We start from the raw sequence: 20,000 nt of genomic DNA, 5'->3' as shown, positions 1-20,000 counted from the left end.
GACAAAGAGAGGTCAGGCCAGCGGCTCAGGGATCCCTGTCGACAAACAATATTAGATGTAAAATGTGTACCTTTGACAAAAGTATTAATATAGTGCTTTTGATTTTTTTTCCTGATGAAAAGTGAAAAGTAGTAATTGTGGAGTGACAGAGGAAAATGAAGTTTTGAACCAAAAGGCAAAGTTCGTGGATGAAAAAACCCAACCCAATTAGCTGCTTATGAGGAATCGAAATGCGAGGCATTTGCTCTTCCATCTCCTTCAACAACCTTTTGATTGACTCTGCTTAGATCTGTACAGCAAAGCAGATAAATCGACATGCCACATGCATGCGATGCCTAATCATTTGTAATAGTCATATTTGCCCTGACACATAATTTGCTATATCAAGCCATTTTTTTCTTGCTCACTAGTATTCTGCAGCTCGGCCTTTGCTTTATAAAACATTTAATAGTTTGCTTTAAACACATCAGCATGCTGATCTACGATTGCCCTTTGCGAGCCGCCTGGAGGAAGGCCCGCCTTTCCTCCCGTGGCGGGCTGGCAGGACTCGCGGCTGGCGGCAGCTGGCGTGGCGGGTCAGGGTGCTGAGGTCCCTGTTCTCTGTCTTGTGCGAGCAGCCACTCCGTGCATCAAGGCCATCAGTCCGAGTGAAGGCTGGACCACGGGGGGCGCCACCGTGATCATAATCGGAGACAACTTCTTTGACGGTCTACAAGTTGTGTTCGGAACTATGTTGGTGTGGAGTGAGGTAAGCCTTTGGGCTGTCGCTGCCTCTGCCGACTGCCCTGCTGGCCGCCGGGGGTGGGTGGAAGCCAGGCACCTACGGCCAAGTTCCCTTGGGTGGGGGGTTCCTCCTGTGGCGTTCTCCTGTGGGTGGGTACGGGTGCCCCCCACTCTGCAGCTCTGGGGTTTTAAGCCTGCCGTAGGAGGTCCCCCAGTGCCCGGGAACAATTAGTGCTGGAATTACTGGAGGCAGGTCTGAGAAGACATGTGGTGGCAATTTTCCTATGAATGATGCCCTGTGGCCTTTCCTGCAAACTAAACCCAGGATCGTTTGCAGATATTTTTCTTAAAGAGCCGTAGGCCCCGACTCTCTGGGTGACAGCTAGGAGGGAGCATTCCGAGACGACGCTCCAATTTGTGCTCATTTTGGTAATTATATCCAACTGGCAAGTGTCCGCCTCTCAGGGCCAGCGCCGCTGAGCGCCTGTTCCTGTGTGGTTTCTGTAGCTGATAACGCCCCACGCCATCCGGGTGCAGACCCCGCCGCGGCACATCCCTGGAGTCGTCGAAGTCACCCTCTCCTACAAGTCCAAGCAGTTCTGCAAAGGCGCTCCTGGGCGCTTCGTCTACACCGGTGAGTTCATGGCTCCAGCCCCTGTGGAACAGTGTGGGTGCTGCTCCCCAGAAGGAGACTCTTGGGAGGGCATCTTGGGGTCTTGGGGGCAGGTGCAGGGCCTAGGAGGACCTGTGAGCCCTGTGGGCCCATGCTGGTTGTGTTAAATGTGCGGTGCCCGTGTCTTCATCCAAAATGGCGCAGTATGCCGTGTATAGCACTTGCAGCCACGTGACCTTGGTACCAATCCCCTCTGTGGGCCATAGCCTCCCACACACCCCATAAGATGAAGTGGTGGAGGGACACTGTCAGTACCAGCAGTAGCCCCTACTCCATCAGAACAGTGGCCTGTGTGCCCGCCTGCATGCTGGGTCCTCTGCCCGCCTCATCTCCCCAGCTCTGCCCTGTGATGTTGCCACTGTTTAGCTGCCCAAATTCAGACTCAGACGCCTGTCACACACCCAGCAAACAGGAGCCTCTGTGTGAGTCAGGTCCCTGCTCTGATCTGGGCTCCTAGACCCTGCAGGGTCCTGCTTGAAGGAGTTCTGTATTCTTCGAAGGTGCTGGACAAGCTCAGGGCAGCAGTAAGGGCGGCCCTGGTGGTCCCCATGTTTGGTTCAAGGCTGTCTTACACAAGGCTTTGCCACATAAGTGCTCAATTGACACTATCTGTTTGAGAAGTGCCAGGAGTAAACTTCTCCTGGAGGCGTGTCTGCATCCTGGGTTCCAGTCCCAGGCAGCTTCACGGGCTGTGACACTAGAGGGAGGCTTCTGGCGCTGGACAGTACTCGCCAAAGCCCAGTGAAGGGGGAATGGGCGAGTACTCGTTGACTACTCCTGGCCTTGGAGTGTGTGTGTGCAGGGGCAGGTAACCACACCTGTGTCCTGGTGGCTACGAGGTCCGGGGCAGGGGGCAGCAGGGGGTACTGGGCTTGACACCTGCTCTGCCCCATCTGAAGGTGCCCTGGAGGGGCCTCGTCTCCCTCTGGTGTGCTGTCCCCTCTCTGGAAGGTGTAACACGGGGTGCTGAAGCCCCTGCCTCCTCAGCCTCCCCCCTTCCCAGGAGGCGCTAGAGGAGCACAGGAGACAACACGTAAGGCCACCCCTCCCCAGACCACAGGGACCCCACAGGCAGTCCTGGGCTGGGTCCCCGGAGGCATCAGGTACCCACAGTCCAGCACCTCTATGTGGTCAGTGTGGGAGACAGGGCTTGCCCCTGCTAGGGGTCATATCCTCCCATGGGACCAGCCCCCAGGGGACTAGGGCCCAGAACTGCTGAATGACATGGGGCAGCAGGCATAGCTGACAGGGCTTCATATTCCTTGGCCACTTCTGGGGCTCCCTGCAAGATCCAGAGATGAGAGAGATTGACTTCTCCAGATTCTGAGCCCCCCAGGGGATTAAAAAAGACATATCAAAGTGAGATATTATAAAATTGAGGCATCTTTTAAATGCTTTTATCAGACAGTCCCCAACTTACAATGCTCCACATAAGAGTCTTCAACTTTGCACTGTGTGTCACAGTGTCCCCAGGTCTCCAGTCTGCGTCTCCTCCTCAAGCATGATGGTCAGTAAGTCACCCAAGCTATTCAGCACTTGATTATCAAATAGAATTTGTTTTGGATGATTTAGCCCAACAGCAGGCTCATATAAATACTCAGAGCACATTTGTGGTAGGCGAGGCTAATTGTGAGGCGTGGTGGTGGGTTAGGTGTATTTGAAGAATTCACACGTGGGGCATTTTCAACTTATAAAAACTTCCAGGCATATCGGAACAGAACCGCATTGTAACTTGAGGAACCTCTGCATACTCCAACAAATAGGTGCTTTTGCTGGGTATAAAGGACAACTGCTGTGCGTCCTGGCTCTGGGAGTGGCCAGGGTCAGAATCCTGCCACAGGCCTGGTAGGGCCTCCCTGGCACCTTTCCCATGGGGCCCCTGGCCTGTGTGAGCTGCAGCCACAGCTGTGCACGTATTCATGGGGACTCTGGGTGTGGTCCCACAAGTGCCTGAGTCTGTGGCCTTGGCCTAGGCTGTAGTCACAGCAGGTGCTTGCAAAGACCAGCCAGGTCTTGCAGTGGGACAGCCCTGAGCCTCTGGGTGATGTGAGACTTGGCTTCCTGTCTCCCTACTCCTCTGAGTCCCATTTTTCTGCCCTCCCTTGGGGAGTTTTTGTGAGAACCAGGGTAAAATCTACACAGTGTCTCTACGTGGCAGGCCCTTGGTGAAGAGTGCCTCGTGAAGGACGTCAGTGACACTGAACTTATGTCTAGGTCCATGGGAAGCCGCCTGCGTCCTGAGCCCCCTGGAGGTAGAGACGTGGATTGATGGATCCTGAGCCATGTAGTGGCACCTGCACTGTGGCAGGTGTATGTCAGGTGATAGGTGTCCCGAGCAAGCTTCCGTGTCTCAGCCACAGCCTGCATCTGCCTATGGGACCCAGTGAGCCCGTGTCTCCATGTGGCAAGACGGATTTGCTCTGCTCAGGAGGATGCTGATTGTTCTCACATCAGACCCGGGGATGGTCTCACTGGGTTCTTTCCTGAGTTCAGATCCTGGCAGATGCAGGTGCTTTGGCAGGGAGGTCTGGGTGGCTACTGTCATGGTGGAGAACTTTTTTAAAGAGAAAATATGACAGCAGAGAGGTCCTGCTCCCTTCTCTGTGTTGCCTGTGGTCTGCTGATGATCCTGTCCCAGTGCTGCAGAGAAAGGCCCTGGGCTGAACACTTGTAAACAAATGCAAGTGTGCAGGGAGGGAGGTGCTGCCTGTCACTGGTTGGCAGGCGTCACATGACAGTGGTCCCTAGTCCCTACTCTCTGGGGCCAGTGGGTGGGGAAGTGCAGCTGTCTCTACTGCCTGTTGTCCTCTGGCCAGAGGTGATGCCCTCTTTGGCCAGAGGTGCCCTCCCCAGGTGTCTGTGTGTCCCTCACCTCCCCCAAGGGAAGCTGAGTTGGGTCCAGCCGACGGCCTCCCCAGAGGCCTGCCCTCCATTTCCGCAGGGTGTTGTGTTCACTCCGAGGCTGGCTGGGCTTGGTGGGCCACACTCCAGGGTCCTGCTGCCCAGGACTCAGGGGTTTCCTCCCGAGCACGGGCACTTTGAAGGAGGCCACGCTGCAGCTCAGCCCTTCCTAGCTGGAAGCTAATTTATTGCCTCCCCCCACACCCCAATCATTAGTGGGAATATACATTTCAAACGCAGTGTAAGGGATATGTGGGGGGGAGCAGTACCTCAGGGAGCAGAGGAGAGGTGGGGTCATACCCTGTCTGACCTGGAAGCTTCTGTCTGATTTGCATTGCCCCCAAATTGATGGGGACAACGAGGTAATCACCGGGAGCCACTCCCTGCTGAAAGCTGAGCCTGCCCCACTGGATGTCACGGCGTGGGCGCCATCCCTGGGCGTCTGGTTCCCATCAGCGTCCCAGGCCCTGGAGGCTGCCGGGATACCCTCACATTTAACCTTCCTGGCGTGGGGCCAGCCACGGGGGCAGCCGGGCCAGGGGATAATGAACCTGTGTGCAGAGGAGAGGCTGCCCGCCAGCCTGTAGGGGCTGGGAGGGACTTTGCAAAAGGCCTAAATGATCTGTTTACAGTGACCTGAGAAACACCAGATTTTTCAGAACCAGACCCTATTAGTCAACCCAGAGTGGGCACAGTCGGCCTCTCCTGCCCAGGAAGGGGAGGTGGGCTGAGCCCCACCCGTCCAGCCCCCTCGCCTGCTGCTCTCAACCACTCTCAAGTCACAATTACCTTGGGAGGCTGTGGCAGTTGAGTTGATTAGCACGGTGAATTAAAAGAAGGAGTCACAAATGACATGTCCAGTGCTTCCATACTAGTCCTTAGTATTCCCAGTGGGCCTCACCCCTGTTGTAAGAAGGTCAAAAATTAGAGAGAGAGAACAGTTTTCAAGCGGCTAGCACTTAGGAGCAGAATTAACAATCACTGTGTATGTAATTGCCAGTTAATAGTGAATCGCCTTCTAGACTGTAAAATGCAATATAAACGGGTGGGCACTGAAAATTAAATTAATGAGATATTTGCTGCATTTAAAAGCGAATAGTGCAAATTAATAACTGGGTGCAATGCTCGTTTTAATATTTGTCTAAGAGTGTACCATTTGCTTATTTAATAATAATTAAGATAGTACTGGAATCTCCTACCTGGGAAACCCATGTAGAGGCAGTTGAGCCGGTTGGCATTTGTCACGTCACCAGTAGAAACACATGGAGTTGTTAAGAGTAATAAAAGAAATTATTTTTAAATTAGAATAGAAGCATTACAGTGTTGCTTGATTAAGACAGATTGGAGTTTGCATGCTTCTAATTGAAATTATGTTATCACAAAAACTAGTTTTACAGGCATGTCCTAAAGTGTGAGGCGCTACAGCAAAAATGTGTGTTGCTGTTTTCTTAAAATGTCCAGAGTGGTCATTGGCAGAGTGGTCTCCCATTAAATCAAGAATGGAGGCCACTGGTGGAGGCTTGACATCAGCATTGTTCCCAGGACACCAGGAATGGGCTTGGGGGACTTCAACTGTTGACCTCTTACCCTGACGTTTGATTGACCCACCCTCATTTTAGAGATTTCTTTTGCTTAATTTAAGAAATTATCACAAATTACTGGGAGTCAAGGTGTCTCCAGTGACAGACTGAGCCAGTTCCTGGATGAGATGTTGGCAGGCAGCAGCGAATGTCCCGCAATGGACACAGGGAGCTCTTGACTCCAATACCTGGACCAGCCCCAGGTCTGTGATGCGCTCACTAGTTGGGAACATAAAAATGATTATTTTCCGCACAAAGACATGCATTCAATTTCAGGCTTATGAAATCATTCCTCAGCCAGCAACTGCTGACAGTTTGTGTTCTCTCTGATGTAGTATTTATGTTTCTCTTAAAAAAAAAAAAAAAAGATCATGTCCAAGAACTGGCTGCATGTCGAGGGCCATGGTTCCTCCTGAGGGCTGTCCTGCAGCCGTGGCCACAGTTCCCACCGAGGCTGCTGGCAGGGCTCCGTGTTCATCCCCTGGGAAAGCCTGGCAGTGCTGGATCCTGGGGGAGACCTCTGGTGTGGCCCAGATGGGGTTCCCCCAGGGTCAGCGGGCAGTGCCAGCTCCTGCTCACCTTCTCCCTGGCTGCTGCTCCTCAAACACATCTGCAGAGCCAATGATTCCTGATTGCTGCCCACAGATCATGCCCTTTTACCCTGATGAACCAAATGGTAAGGGCTGCCTTAAGCGTAAACCACCTGATTGTTTCCATTATAGGTTTGCAGCCACATACGTGGACACAGTGAGAAACACTTTCAGGTTCTGGAGTTTGGGCAGCATAAGCCTGAAGCAGCCAGTGACCCTGCCCTTCTTGGCCAGGGCCAGCGGAGCCCAGCTGCCCACTGCCCATTCCCGTCTGCAGTGTGCATCCTGTGGCCATGCTGGCCATACTGATTGAAAGTTCAGTTCTCCATCACCCCTCTTCGCTGTCCCCAGAGCAGGGACACCTCTGGATGCCTTGACTGTTACACAAGCCATCTCCCTGCAGGATAGTGCGAGGTTGTGCTGTCAGCTCAGGCGTCTCTTGCCCTGAATCGAGGTTTTTCATCCCACCAGCCTGTGACTCGGTCATACGCCCCTCCCCACCTGGTTCTTGTCAGTTGTCTGAGGACAGGAGAGGTGGCACACTTCCCCAGCCTGCCCCTTCACAGTGGCCAATGCTAGGGTCCTCGGGCCTCCAGGGCAGAGCTGAAAGGCAGGTGGTATGGGTGCCCACCTGGTGTCCTCCCTCAGTGGCAGCATGACCGCCCCACACAGGAGCAGGTCAGCTGCCAGCATGCTGAGCTGGAGCTAGGAGTGGGATTCAGTAATGTGTCCCTTTAAAGAGGGTTGTGGGAGGGCTCCCGGGTCCCTGCTGTCCCCTCTTTCCTGTCTCGAAGGAGGCCAGGAGAATGAGATACACCGTTTGTGCTATTGCACAAGTAGACTATTTGTCCTAATCAGTGACACCCATTTACTAGAATTGCTTAAAATGAACTATACCTCATACAGAAATCGCACATTTAGAGAGTTCCATTCATCATGTGAACATTGAGGGCCAGTAAACTTTTCTGCCCCTCCAGTGGGATCATAGGCATGCATCAAAATGTTAAAAATGATTGGTGAGAGGGAGCTGTCACCCATTTATCAAGGGAAAGAACATTATTTGCTAATTTCCCAACCAGGCTGCTGACAGGGTGCTTCGTCTTTGGACCCATGGTGACCAGCGTGGCCTTTCTGTTATTAGTACAAGTCAAGCGCTTTTGGGCTGTTGCTAACAAGACACATTTGTCTGTCATCAGAGGGGGGTTTGGTTGCCTTCCAAGTGGCTGTGACCCAGTCTGCTCCCTGCACCCCGATTGGCTGCGTTGGTGGGGCCACACAAGCCCTTGAGGGGAGACGGACTGATAAATCACGAAGTTTCCACGTCAAGGTGAAGGTATTGACTCCTCGGCACCCTGACAAGACGAGCCTGAGGCGACGGCCATCCGTCTTCCCCAGAGGACAAAGGGGTCGTCGGTTTCACTTTGGATGGGCGGCGTGTGTGGCTGATGCGGGCAGGCCTGGCCCTCTTCCCCAGAGTGGGCAGGGTCTGTGGTCCCAGACCCTCCCCGTGGCAGTGCCTGGGGGCACAGGGCAGAGGTAGTGGGAGAGACAGGGCCCCCATTCGGGGATTTATTTCCAGTTCTGTTGGGGAGGACACACTTCTGAAGACAGTGTGAAGCCCTGGGCTGGGGGAGCCGGGGCCATGTGCGCCATGCGCTCTGTTTCTGGACCTGTGGCTCGAGCGGGCACTTGAGGTCGGAAATGGCTGACGAGCGCCGTTTGCTCGGGCATGTGTGGCGCAGGCCGGGTCCTGGCACTGCTGGGCTGTGGCCCGCTGGTGCACCCAGGGGAGGCCTGCTGCACACACTGCTAGGGGCTGAGGCTTGGGTCACAGAAGCAGAGCCTGAGAAAAAGGGCTTTCATAAAATCATCAACTGGAATAGTTGGACCTTTCTCATTTGTGATAGAAAATGCAAAATAAGTCGCATCTAGTTTTCTTCTTTTAGAGAGGTTTTTAGATAAACAACGGAAAGGAAAACTTATAGTGATGAAGACTATTTACTACGCACACAAAAAATGGTCAGATGCAGTAACGAGCACGTGCAAGAACTCGACTCCACGGGCGTGGGTGCTTATGGGGGAGCGTGGGTGCTCTGGAGGACTTGTCACAGAGCGAGTGAACACGGAGAACACAAACTCTGTGGAGACAACAGGACGCCACAGACCTGGTGCCAATCCTGTGAGACCGAGGGTTATTTTCCTCTTCCCCTTTGGTACCCACCCTCTCCACTGAGTGTGTCCTCCTGTGTCATCCACACATGGAGATTCTGCTGCGGTCAGAGGAGCCCCGTAGGTCCCCTGGCCTTCTCGGGCCCTCACGGCTTCCCCACCCAGCATCCAGTGGCCACCGAGGAGCCCGACCTCCGGAGCCAGGTGATGGGATGGAGGTATGTTCGGCCAGATTCCTCTCCATCTTTTCACCTGAAGTGTGGAGCTGGCATCTCTCCTCTGGTCCTGAGAGGGGTGGGGGCTGTGGCCTGTGGCCCTCACTGGTCACATGAGCCCATGCACCCCAGGCTGGGGTCCAGCCAGATGTGTGAACAGTGGCGATCCTTTTACCCCGTGCTTTGGAGACCAACTCTGTTTTCCTAAGGAGCGCCTCCTGGCACGGCTGGGGCGTGTGAGCACTGAGCTTCCAGGTGTGCACCCACGAGGGCGTGAGCCCTGCAGGGTGCTGGTGGCTGAGACGCTGGCATTGGCTGTGGAGAGTCCCAGGTGAAAGCCTGCAGACCGGCCTCCTGCGCTGGTCCTGGGTGGAAGTGCAGTGGATCCCAGTTAGCGGAGTTTGCTGCCATGAGAGAGGTCAGGTGTGGCTGCCAGACACTGTGGGACGTGTCGGGCCTCACAGGGCTTCCTGCCCTTGGGGGCTTCGGGCTGACACTGCTGACATTTTGTGTCCGCCCCACGGACCAGGCCTAGGGGCTGCTCCCGTAGCACACGTGCTCAGCTGAGTCCCCGTGGCCGCAGGCCCTCTTCCCACATCCCTCGGTCACCTGCGCGGCTCCTCACCTGCATGGGCAGAAAAACCAGTGGAATGACCTTCAGGGTGAGCGTTGTGTCATCTTAGAGGTGCATCGTGGTTTGGCGCCACCTCCACGCAGCTTGGAAGTGCCTGTGGCATCTACGTTGGGAGTTTGCCTCTCTGGGCCAGGGCCTCAGCTGCGTGCTGCAGTGATTTGGGACGGGAAGGAAACCACCGGGTCTCAGAGGCCCTTCTGATTGGGGTGTCAGGGACAGGGCTACGTATTCTTGCCACTTGGCAGTGGGCTCCTTACCAAAGGGACATGACGATGTCTTCATCCGGGCAGCCTGGGGCTTGCACAGCCCTTGGCAGATGTCTGGTGCAGAAGCTGAGCTACAGTCCCTCTGACTCAGTGTCTAGCGGGGACCAACAGGATGCAGAAGAGGAGTTGATAAGCATGACTAAGAAGAGTCCAAGTCCCCTGAGAAGGGATGCAGAGGGGTCTGGGATCTCGTGGGAGGAAGAGTCCTGGCAGGTGGTGTGGAGCTTGCAGCCCTGGAGGCTTGGTGGGGGGCCAGGGGTCTTCCAGGTGGAGGGAAGAGGGTGAGCCACGGAAGGGTGGTGGGGACAGCAGGCGGAAGGGGTGTGAGTAGCCCAGAGGCTCGGGAGGGGAGGTCGGGTGGGGACACAGCACACTGGTCTCAGGGCAGCGAGATGGTTTCAACCTGTGTGGGAGAGGGGCTGTTCCATGAGACTCAGTTCTTGGGTCAAGCTTGGCAGTATCTTTAAAGGCACTGCCTCTGAATGTTCCTTTTTGGGGGGGTATTGAGCCTGATGAATTAGGAGTAAAAAACGTGTCTGTGGACGTTGAAAAGGGCAATCATGTTGGGAAGCTGTTTCACCCCCGCGGCAAGACTTCATTCTCTGCCGTCCTTGGCCCATAGCTGGGTCCTGTCGCACGTGGCCCAGTGTGGTCTCTGTGCTGTTAGACAAACAGCAGGAGCACCGGTACTGCCAGACGGCTTGCAGACCAGGGGCCTGTCCCCCGTGGGTGTAGCTGGCATGCCCCCTCATTCAGATCCACAGGGTTGCTTTGCCTCAATCATTTCTTCAGACACAATCCACAAATTTAGGTTCACCCCAAGTGTACACTGAATGGTCTTTAACATATGTCACAATATTGTGTAAGTGCTGGTCCAATAACTTAAGAACAGTCCAGTGGGCCCCCAACCCCTCTCCCGTAGCCTCCAGGGTACCTCCTATTCTGGACACTAATGTCAGGGAATCATGGGCAGAGCCCTGCTCAGGGCCCTGGGGGTCCCCTGTGCTGCATCATGTGTTGGGGTGCTGTTCTTATAGGGTTAGGCCACACTGTGTGTCCACTCGGCAGCTGGCGGGTGTAGGAGATCAGGACCATGCTGATGAGCACCGTCACGAACTCGGCCCCTTCACTTTGCTTCGCAGATGGAGACGTTTTGACAGCTTCCGAGTTAGCCTGGCATCTTCAAGGAGCTGGGTGGCCATTGTGCCTCAGCACCTACTATGTGCACTGCCCTGAGTAGGGCAGGCACATGGCAGAGGGTGACCCTGAGTGATCTGCCTTCCACGTGTTAGGAGAAGGGACACCTAAATAGGAGAATGGGGACCTCAGGAGGGGCTCCTGTGGTGGCACCACCAGCCCAGGGCACAGGAGGGACCTTCCTCTGTCCTTGGTCATGGCAGGGGCACCGCCACCTCCAGAGGGGCCCCCCCACCTCCAGAGGGGACCCCTGGTGCTCATTTTACAGCTCACCTCTGCACAGAGATTTTCCGCTGGGTTAAAGTGTGCAAATCCATTGCTCGGATCGCTCTCCGCAGAGCTTTGTGTTTCTGACTAGGAGTTTAGGACGCCCCCCACTCCCCCAGAAAGCCTCCAAGACAGTTGGCCGCCCAGGGACAGTTTCTTAAAGCCCAGCACAGGCCAGGCATGAGTGCTATCTTGGCTGTGTTGAGGTTCTCACCTGCTGGTAGCTTCCAGTACCTGCTCGTCGCTACTCAGAGGGGCTGAGATGCCAGGATACACTGGGGCGGGGGCAGGGGACGCCCAGGCCTGGTTGGTCTTGGGAGTGTGTGTGCTGGGCGAGCGAGCAGAGAGGCGGGGAGGTGAGAGCGCGGGAGGGCGCCCTGGGCCCAGGTTTTCCTTCGCTGCTGGGCTGGGCTTGGTCGATGTAGTTCCGTGAGGACTATAAAAGCGGTAATCCAGTGTATTCTTCGAGGTGTGTAAACAGAAGTGTTTGAATGCAGTCCAATAGTTGTCAGCAAGGGTATTATTTTGGTAACAAGGAAGATGAGCTGTCCCCTTTTCTGCATTTGGTGTCACATCACAATGCCGCCATCCGCTGCCAGGCAGTGGTGAATGGAAGCTGGTCCCTGTGCAGGAGGCCCGGTTGGGCTGTCATGTGAATACCAGAACAATATTCCCAACGTGAACGAGGAGACTCCAGATTCCAATTAGAAGTCAACTGTGGCACTTTTCCCATCCTTAGAAGACTTGTTGGTGGAAAATACCCTGTGGTTGGCGGGTTGGCAGGAATTCTGGGGAGTGGCGAGGAGCAGAGGCCGACCCTGTGGGTCTGAGCTATTCTCTGCTGGCGCTAGGGGATCCCCCGGCTTAGTGCAGCCAGGATGCTGGAAAACCCAATGTCCCTTTTATGGGGGCAAACCTAGGCTTAGCCTCTTGGTGTAGAAGGATGACCTCACGTCTTCCCGCTTGTCCTGTGGCCAAGCCGGGGGCCGGCGGCTCCTGCAGGCCAGTTCCCTGGTGAGTGATGCCGGGGCTGCGTGGCCTTTGTGTTTCCATGCACACCACAATGCCCGGCCCACCCTGCCGAGTTCTGTGATTGAAATTCATTGCCAAATTTATTGAGAAATTAATGAGAAAAGCTGCAAAGTATTGACTTTGAGAGGAAAACACAACTCATCTTGAATGAGGAGGAAAACGCAGCCATAATTTAGCCACTATTGATTTGGCCCTGTCCATGTATTGATCTTCATTTTACAATATTAATTTGCACCTGCAATCGGCTGCAAAGGGAACCGATTTCATCTCGTGGCCGCGTTAATGCGCAAAGCATTAGGTGCTCTTAAGAAGCAGGGCTATCGCCCGTCATGTTGGGAAGGCAGATTTTTTTTTTCTATTTTTGCTTGTTACTGAAATAGACTAAAAATTAATTTTTTTGTCGGACAAAATATGAAAGCAAAAACCCATCTAAAACGTAGCCCTCCTCTCAGCTGCTCGGCCGCTTTTCATCCGCGTGAGGAGCCGTCAGCCTGCTGAAACTCCAGCCACCTCTCATCATCATGCCCGGATCAGTTCAAAGTTCATGAAATTTCTATGAGCATTGATCTTGCCCCATTGATTTTTTTTGCAGCAGATCTTTGAAATTTTAATTTCCCGAGCATCTGAATTTCTTATAGATGAAATGCACTTGGAAGAGACAGTTGATGATAAAGTGGAGAACTTAGCATCATTTTAAAGCCTAAAAAAGGGAGAAAAAACAGGCATTTGCAGACTTTGTGTAATGTTTTTGAGGTGGAATGATGAAGGTGCTCCGGCAGGGGTGAGGTATTCAGGGGGGAGCTAAATATCAATTTTGTCTTTGGAGGCCACACATTTTTAATGCAACTTTTTATACAGTCATTTTTGAAAGAAAAGCTATCTGGAGAAACAGCAGGGCAGGGGAGCATTCTTCACCGCAATCATTTGCTCACAGCAGTCTTTATCACCTGGTCAAGTTCACCTAGTTACTTATCAGTGGGACATTTAATAACCTCAAGGTGATATAATTGCTATTGGCATTTTTCCCCCTTGGATTCAGCTGGTTAATGTGTAAACTACTTGTCAGCAAATAGCACTTTGTCACTGAAATCACCAACACCCTCTAGAGGAATGCCTTTGTATTGAGCAATTTAATTTTACTTTATTTAATTTTTACACATTACAACCTGTGTTCATTCAGGCACACTGACGGCTGGCCGTCTGCTGGGGCAGGGTCTGGGTATCCCTGTTAGTAAAATATACTATATCTTATTTAACAAATCCATTGCCTTAATTGAAGCGCGTTCTTGTCCCTCGGAAAAGGAACTACAGATGTTCTTATTATGTAGTTATGTTGCTAATGTGAAAAACTGCCTCATTATGAGGATCTGTTTGTAGCAAGAAAATGACTGCATTATGACAAATGCATGATTGGGAAGTTACAGGAAGATGATCATTATTGAAATGAAACTGGAGCGCATTTAATAGCTGCAGCCAGCAGCTGGAATGAAGCAAATGAATGTCTTCCTGTTATTGTGGGAGTCAGGTTTGCAGGCAGGAGGAGAATTGGTGCTAACCCAAAACTTCTCCCCTCTCCCTGCACCAGGCTTCGGCTTCGACTGCATCGTGCTGCAAGTGGCCGTCGCCCACCTGCTAGTCTCCCCCTTGTGTGTTCAGATGACACTGTTTTAAAGATGTGACAGAGCTGAAGAGCAGTTACCCCAGCAGTCTGTGAAGGCAGCGTGCTGCTTGCTGGTGTCTGGGCTTGGGGTCTCCCTGGCAGGGGTGGTCAGGAGGTTGCTATCACAGTCCAGCTTTGTCACAGAGCCCCTCCCTCCTGCCTCAGTCCTTGCCCGTCTGCAGGCAGGGAGATTCTCAGACCGGGAAGAGGACTGGGCACCGGTGGCATGCCGTTGGGGGTGGGTTTCCCACCACAGGGGACAAAACATGGCAGGGCCCCGGGGCATGTAGTAGCTGCTTAATAAAATGTGAGGTGAATGAGCTGGATTTAAGGCAGTTTACTGGGCGATTTTCTTTCCCAGGGAATCTCTGTAGGCACATTACTGGCCCCAAATATATATATAAAATATATATTCTCCAACCTGAAGAGAGCTCTCTCTACCCAGAGGCCCCTAACCAGTTCCCTGCCTAATTGAATGAGGTTCATATGATAATGGACTTGCTATTCAAGTTTGATAAACAGTCATTTGCATTTTGGGGTATTGGAGATCAACACAGACTCAGGGCAGGGCTGACTGACAAAGAAGGTTAAGCCATCAAAATGAGAACTACAAGTACGGATGTCACAAGAAAGGAAACCCCACTGGCTCCTGCCCACCGGTAGGTTTCTAATTGCAGCAGGCCGGCTGGAACGGCTCTGGCCCCAGCTGCAGCTCAAAGCCCGTTGCCATTTTCGGCTGCCACATTAGCTCTGGCGATCCCAACGTGAACCGACATCACAGACCGTTAAAATTTTATCAATTGCGGTATGATTAATCCCCCAGTACATGGGCCTGACTTAAATATTTAGAATGCTTCTTCTGTTATGACTTTAATGCATGTAAAGTAACGAGATTAACTCCAGTACACTCAAATATATTTAAATATGTATCCTTCCCGAGCTGCAGGCTATCCGGCGTGCAGAATCATTGAGTCTATGTGGTCATGTCAGGCTCTATTTGTACGACCCGCGCTGGAGACTGGCCTGCATGTGATAGCTGGGTATCTGGCCTTTCACAGGCCGCCTGGTTGCTTGCCTCATTTGGCATGGAATGTGATTCCCGGCTATTCTAGCTTCTGATTCATTCAGGTTTTATTGCTGTGTAATTTTCTTATTCTAAAATAAAAGCTCTCCAACAAAAATTACTATGCATTAGGCCGCGGTAGCCTACTCAAATGGATATTAATACAGTTTATCTCTAAAAGGACGAATAATGTATTTGAAACAGATAAAAGGCCCTCCACTAAATGAGGAATGTTAATATCTTATGGCATGGTTAATAAAGAGATATTTCACAGGGGAGATTTGTTTTATGACTTTTGATACAACAGCCTTGTAATCTGACATATCTTAAATGATATAATTTCACACATACATTCATCTCCTACACGCAGCAGCCCATCTTAGCACAATTTGAATTCAGGACAAATAATGGGCACTAATTACTTCCGGGGCAGCAGGGGGGTGGGTGGTTTGTTATAAAACCCATCTTCTCAGATGCAGATACGTGGAAATCCAGGCAGCAAGTTCGAAGCTTACAATACATTTTGAGAAACGTATTGTTTTTTCCCCTTCAGCAGAAAATAACATTTGTTTTTGTTGTGTTTAAGGCAGAGTTTAAATTAATTTAACCCAGTGACACATGTTCGGAGACTAAGCATGCTGCTAAATAATTCCTTGGAATAAATTGCTCGGGAACCAAGTACATTAATTTACGGCTCTCCTGATGCTGACAGATGTAGGGCGGGGGAAGACCGGCAAATATTAACATAAAACAAATTTGCTTTATTCTTCTTCATATTTCTTCTTCATCCCCGACTTGAGCTCACCCAAGGCTCCTTCTCTAATTATCCACGAGGTCAGTAAGCAAAATTGGGAAGAAGCTGGGAGATCAATACAAATTATCCCTGAGCAAACCAGTGCTGACAGTTTGAATTGCAGCATATGTTTACCCAAAATCAGGCAATTTATCTTAATATCAGCAAAGTAATGCAGTGCAGGTGAAAGGTCAGGCAATCTCTCCCCCTCATAATTACCCAGTTCTAAAACAGGAAAGTGGTATTGATTGGCCTGGCCCAGGGCTCTGTGACTGGACGTGCCAGCACCCTGCCCTGGCCGGCTGGGCTCCCGGCTGTAAACTCCACAGTGAGGGTTTATGAGACGTATGTGAGGCTCGCTGCTTTCCCCCTGGTTGCAGAATTTGCCAGTGAAGTCTCGGCAAGTCCTTCTTCTCCAGGTGCCTGGCAGGGACGGGCTCCGAGTAGTTCGGAGGGCTGTGGGCCAGACGGGCTGCCCGCCCGTGGGCAGGGTCTCGTGGAGGCCGGGGGGCTCTGCAGATGACAGCTGCTCAGAGAGCAGAACACCCAGCCCTGCCTGGGAGCGCATGTCACTGATCTGGCTGCTCGAGGAGGGGCCACTTTTATGTCATCCCTCCATGTAATTCGCTGGGCTTCCGGCAGCCAAGCCTCTGGGTGGGGATTCGAGCTGGAGCCACAGCCCCAGCCCTTCCTGAGGCCCCGCCTGGCCTGGCCGAGACCCGCTGTGGCACCCACACCTCTCCTCTGAACTTGGTGCCTGTTCCAGGCCTCGCGGGCACAGCACTGATCCGCTTGGGGCTGAATGGAGAGGTGAAAGGTGCCCTCGTTTTCCTGCTGCTTTAAGATATTTTTGGTCATGGAAGGAGAAAGAGAGTGTATGGTTATCACAAGTCATAAAGCTTCTGAAAGCTTGCATTAAAGCGTCTATCACCTGTCGGGGGCATTTGCATGAAATCAATAACGGCCGCCCATCTATCTTCTCTGATCACCTTTCATCAGGCCGATTCATTAAGTCCAGCAGTCATGGCGATTAGCTGGGAGAGAGGAGAGACCTGACATGTTAGGAATGCACAGGGCCACCATTTTTGTTCCCTGACCAGGAAACCTAACCCTTTAATCCTTTTTGGACTGTCACTTGGTGAGGCCACAGCAGCCGCCCATCTGCCCTGATGCCCGAGCTGTGCTTCTGTCTGACACCCTTGCCCAGGCCCAGGCAGAGACGTGACAAATTGTCCCCCAAGTCAATGCTGACAGCTTCTGATGATTAATGGTCTGATTATGAAGTGGTTTTACACATATAGAATTTACATCACAGAGAGTTAGAAATTTTGCCATGTCACACACACCAAGGCATTTTGAAGAGCTTTACTATTTGCAAAGAAAAAAGAGGGCAAAATCCCAGCAAAAGCCATGTCATGTAAAATCAATACGTCGGATCAATGCTTTATTAACAAGAAAATGTCTTACTTCACATTCCTGTGCGGACCTTTGTCTCTGGGATGTATGATGGAATGTCAAATCATATTGTGGTCCTCAACTTGCAGGCGTGTTATTGAGTGTGCATGCCAGGCTTCCTGCGTTGCTTACGAGATGCGCCCACAGCCCCAGCACTCGAGGATAACGGTGACCAATTACTGTGGAGAGCTTTTTCAAAGGCAGCCCCTAACCTTCCTCTTAGGAAGTGGTGGCCTTTGTGTTCCCCTGCACTCCACAGACCTGCCGGGTTGGATGGTGGTAATCATCAAATTACTAATGAATGATGGCCCAAATTGCGGGCGGAGTAATGAATAGATGGCGGCAGGTCTTATTAGTCTCCGAAAACCTCCTGATTTATGTCGCACCATGCACCGCAGAGTTACTCCACAGAAAACGCTATCTACATCCAGAAGTACTGTACCCTAATAAGTATTTTCATCTTAACTCGCGTCCCTGGGCCTCCGGGCTCAGTTTTTGTTGGAGTCAGGCAGAGCCATAATAAAGCCCGATGGCTCCTTAGAAAGCTTGTTAAACACAGTGTGTGCAGGCGGACAGAGTCCCGGCCGTGATTCATGCACTGTACACGGCGCATGTGCGGCTGATTTATGGCCGCGCACAGTTCATAGTCAAAATTACAATTTGAGGGATAAAAAGATTAATTACTATTTGTGGCCGGCAATTTCGTGGGGCTGGTGGGTTGCAGCTGTAGAATGATAGTCCTCTACATCAGTTTGTAGTCAGCCATTCACAGATTATTAAAGCTTTGCAAGAATAAGTGCTCCTCCTGCCTGGTCTGTGCTCAGGCAATATGCGAGACAAAAAAGGACCACAGGGATAAATCTGAGGCTAGCAATAGCCGGACATATGTCATAATTGCCAGTTTCCCATAAATCCCTGGCCAGTGTGGAAGGCACGGCGAGATGCAGTCATCACATCACAGCAGTGGTGATGGCTGCGTATGGCCCCAAGACCTGTCACTTTGTGACTGCACCACCATTTTTACAATATATTGAGTCACCCTTCGACTTTCTTCCAGTCTAATTATAGATTAGAAATAATCATTGCTTTTATGTGCAAAAGAAAGGGGGAAATCTGTTCCTTCAGCTGGAGCTGGCGTTCAAGGGTGCTTGCCTTAGAAAGTGTCCGAGGAGGAGACCCAGACCCGTGTGTGTGAGAGCATGCGGTAACCGCTCGGCGGACGACGTAACCGTAATTAACCTGATCTACGTTTTTGTGTCCTGTTGCAGCCCTTAATGAACCAACCATAGATTACGGCTTCCAGAGGTTGCAGAAAGTGATCCCCAGACATCCGGGTGATCCCGAAAGGTTACCCAAGGTTAGTAAAGAGCGCGTGGCGCCCTGCGCAGGTGGGGCAGCCGCCGGGCTGGCTCTGGTTTGGGGGCAGCAGGTGCCCTGGGAAGGGGGATACCAATGCCCCAAACCTGTGCCAAGGGCCAGGCCAACAGGCGTGGGGAGCCACTAGGCCTGTGCCTGGCCACTTCCAAGGTGGGCGAAGGGTAAGAGAAGAGGTGTTCGATTCACATTGCTTCCGAAGGACCATCTCTTCGAGGGAAGGAAAGAATGGCTTTTCTGATAACAAATATTTTGGATTCTGCAAGGGGGACATAAACTTCCGAGTAATGAAATAGTTCAATTAAACATTTTCCACTCCAGCAGCCCGCGCTGATTTCCATCTAAGCAGCCCCAGTCTGATCTGTGATTACTTGACTCTTGTTTTCCTTTCATTTTCTAAAGCTCGATTCAGTTTAATCTTTTGTTTACAAAGCTTTTGTTATAAGTCCCTGACTTAGCAGGCTAACAAATGAAGTCCACATATTAATATCTAGGGGACTTTTCATTTAAATTCAACAGAGACAAAAGCTGCCCGTTGTTTATGCACACGCCACATATCACAGAAATTCCATTTTGATGTATAACATTAAAGATAAGTCAAGCTTATAATTTTCCTCTCCTTTGATATAATTTTGTCTCTTTCTCTCTTTAGAAGCCCTCTCTGATTTCCAAGGCAGAGTTGAAAACGCACAATGAAAAATGAAGTCATAACATTATGACTGATTATTGTACATTTTATCCCTGTGTGCACCCAAGTCTTGACCACCTCTGAGTTTTATTAACACAATAAAACCTTTTAGACATTACCTTTTTAATGCTCAGCATGAACATAAGCAATATCATTAGGCTCCTTTTTAATTTGTGAACATGCTAGCAGTGGATGTCAGATATTCACTGTCAGTGTCCTCAGAGCCAGGGAAAGAGGTTTTTCAAATGCAGAGCAGTCCATGGAGGGGTGTTTGTTCCTGAAGGTGAGCCTGGTAGCATGAGCACTTCCCCAGAAAGATCCAGCTGAGGCCTCAGAGTCCTCACCCGGGGGCTCTGCTGCCAGCCTCTGTCCAGGATGGCTTGGTGCTGGATGATCCAGTGGGCTTGCCTGTCCCACCCACAGGAAGGCCCCCTGCCTTGGAAATCCCACAAAGCACTGAGCTTGAGGCCCAGAGACTCTCAGGGAAGGGTCCCCACGGCACCTCTGGGGGAGTCCTCAGGACCCAGTGGCCCAGGGTTCTGCATACTGCTTCATCACTGGGCGCTGGCATCGCAGGTGACCACGTGCCTGTCGGGCCCTCCTTGGTGAGCATCATGCCACCTCCAAGCTACCCTGGGACCCCCCCCCCCCAGGCCCTGTCAGTGTTTCCCTGGTGCAGCTGGGAGGAGAGGGAGGCTGACTGCTGGGACACCTGCCAGT

General features: G+C 51.8%; 1 protein-coding gene across 8 annotated transcripts in view; it reads left to right on the top strand.

The window, feature by feature from the left end:
• Ebf3 (EBF transcription factor 3) overlaps window positions 1-20,000 on the top strand; it is a 117,237-nt gene that overhangs the window by 86,993 nt on the left and 10,244 nt on the right. For all 8 annotated transcript variants that reach the window (XM_026411083.2, XM_077799201.1, XM_026411080.2 and 5 more), the window contains exons 9-11: window positions 618-748; window positions 1,231-1,357; window positions 18,487-18,575. In XM_026411083.2, coding sequence (XP_026266868.1) covers window positions 618-748; window positions 1,231-1,357; window positions 18,487-18,575 — 347 coding nt within the window. The remainder of the gene's footprint in view (window positions 1-617; window positions 749-1,230; window positions 1,358-18,486; window positions 18,576-20,000) is intronic.

This window comes from Urocitellus parryii, chromosome 5 (assembly GCF_045843805.1).
Source record: "Urocitellus parryii isolate mUroPar1 chromosome 5, mUroPar1.hap1, whole genome shotgun sequence".
Lineage (NCBI taxonomy): Eukaryota > Metazoa > Chordata > Mammalia > Rodentia > Sciuridae > Urocitellus > Urocitellus parryii.
This window is presented reverse-complemented; position numbering and strand designations above follow the sequence as displayed.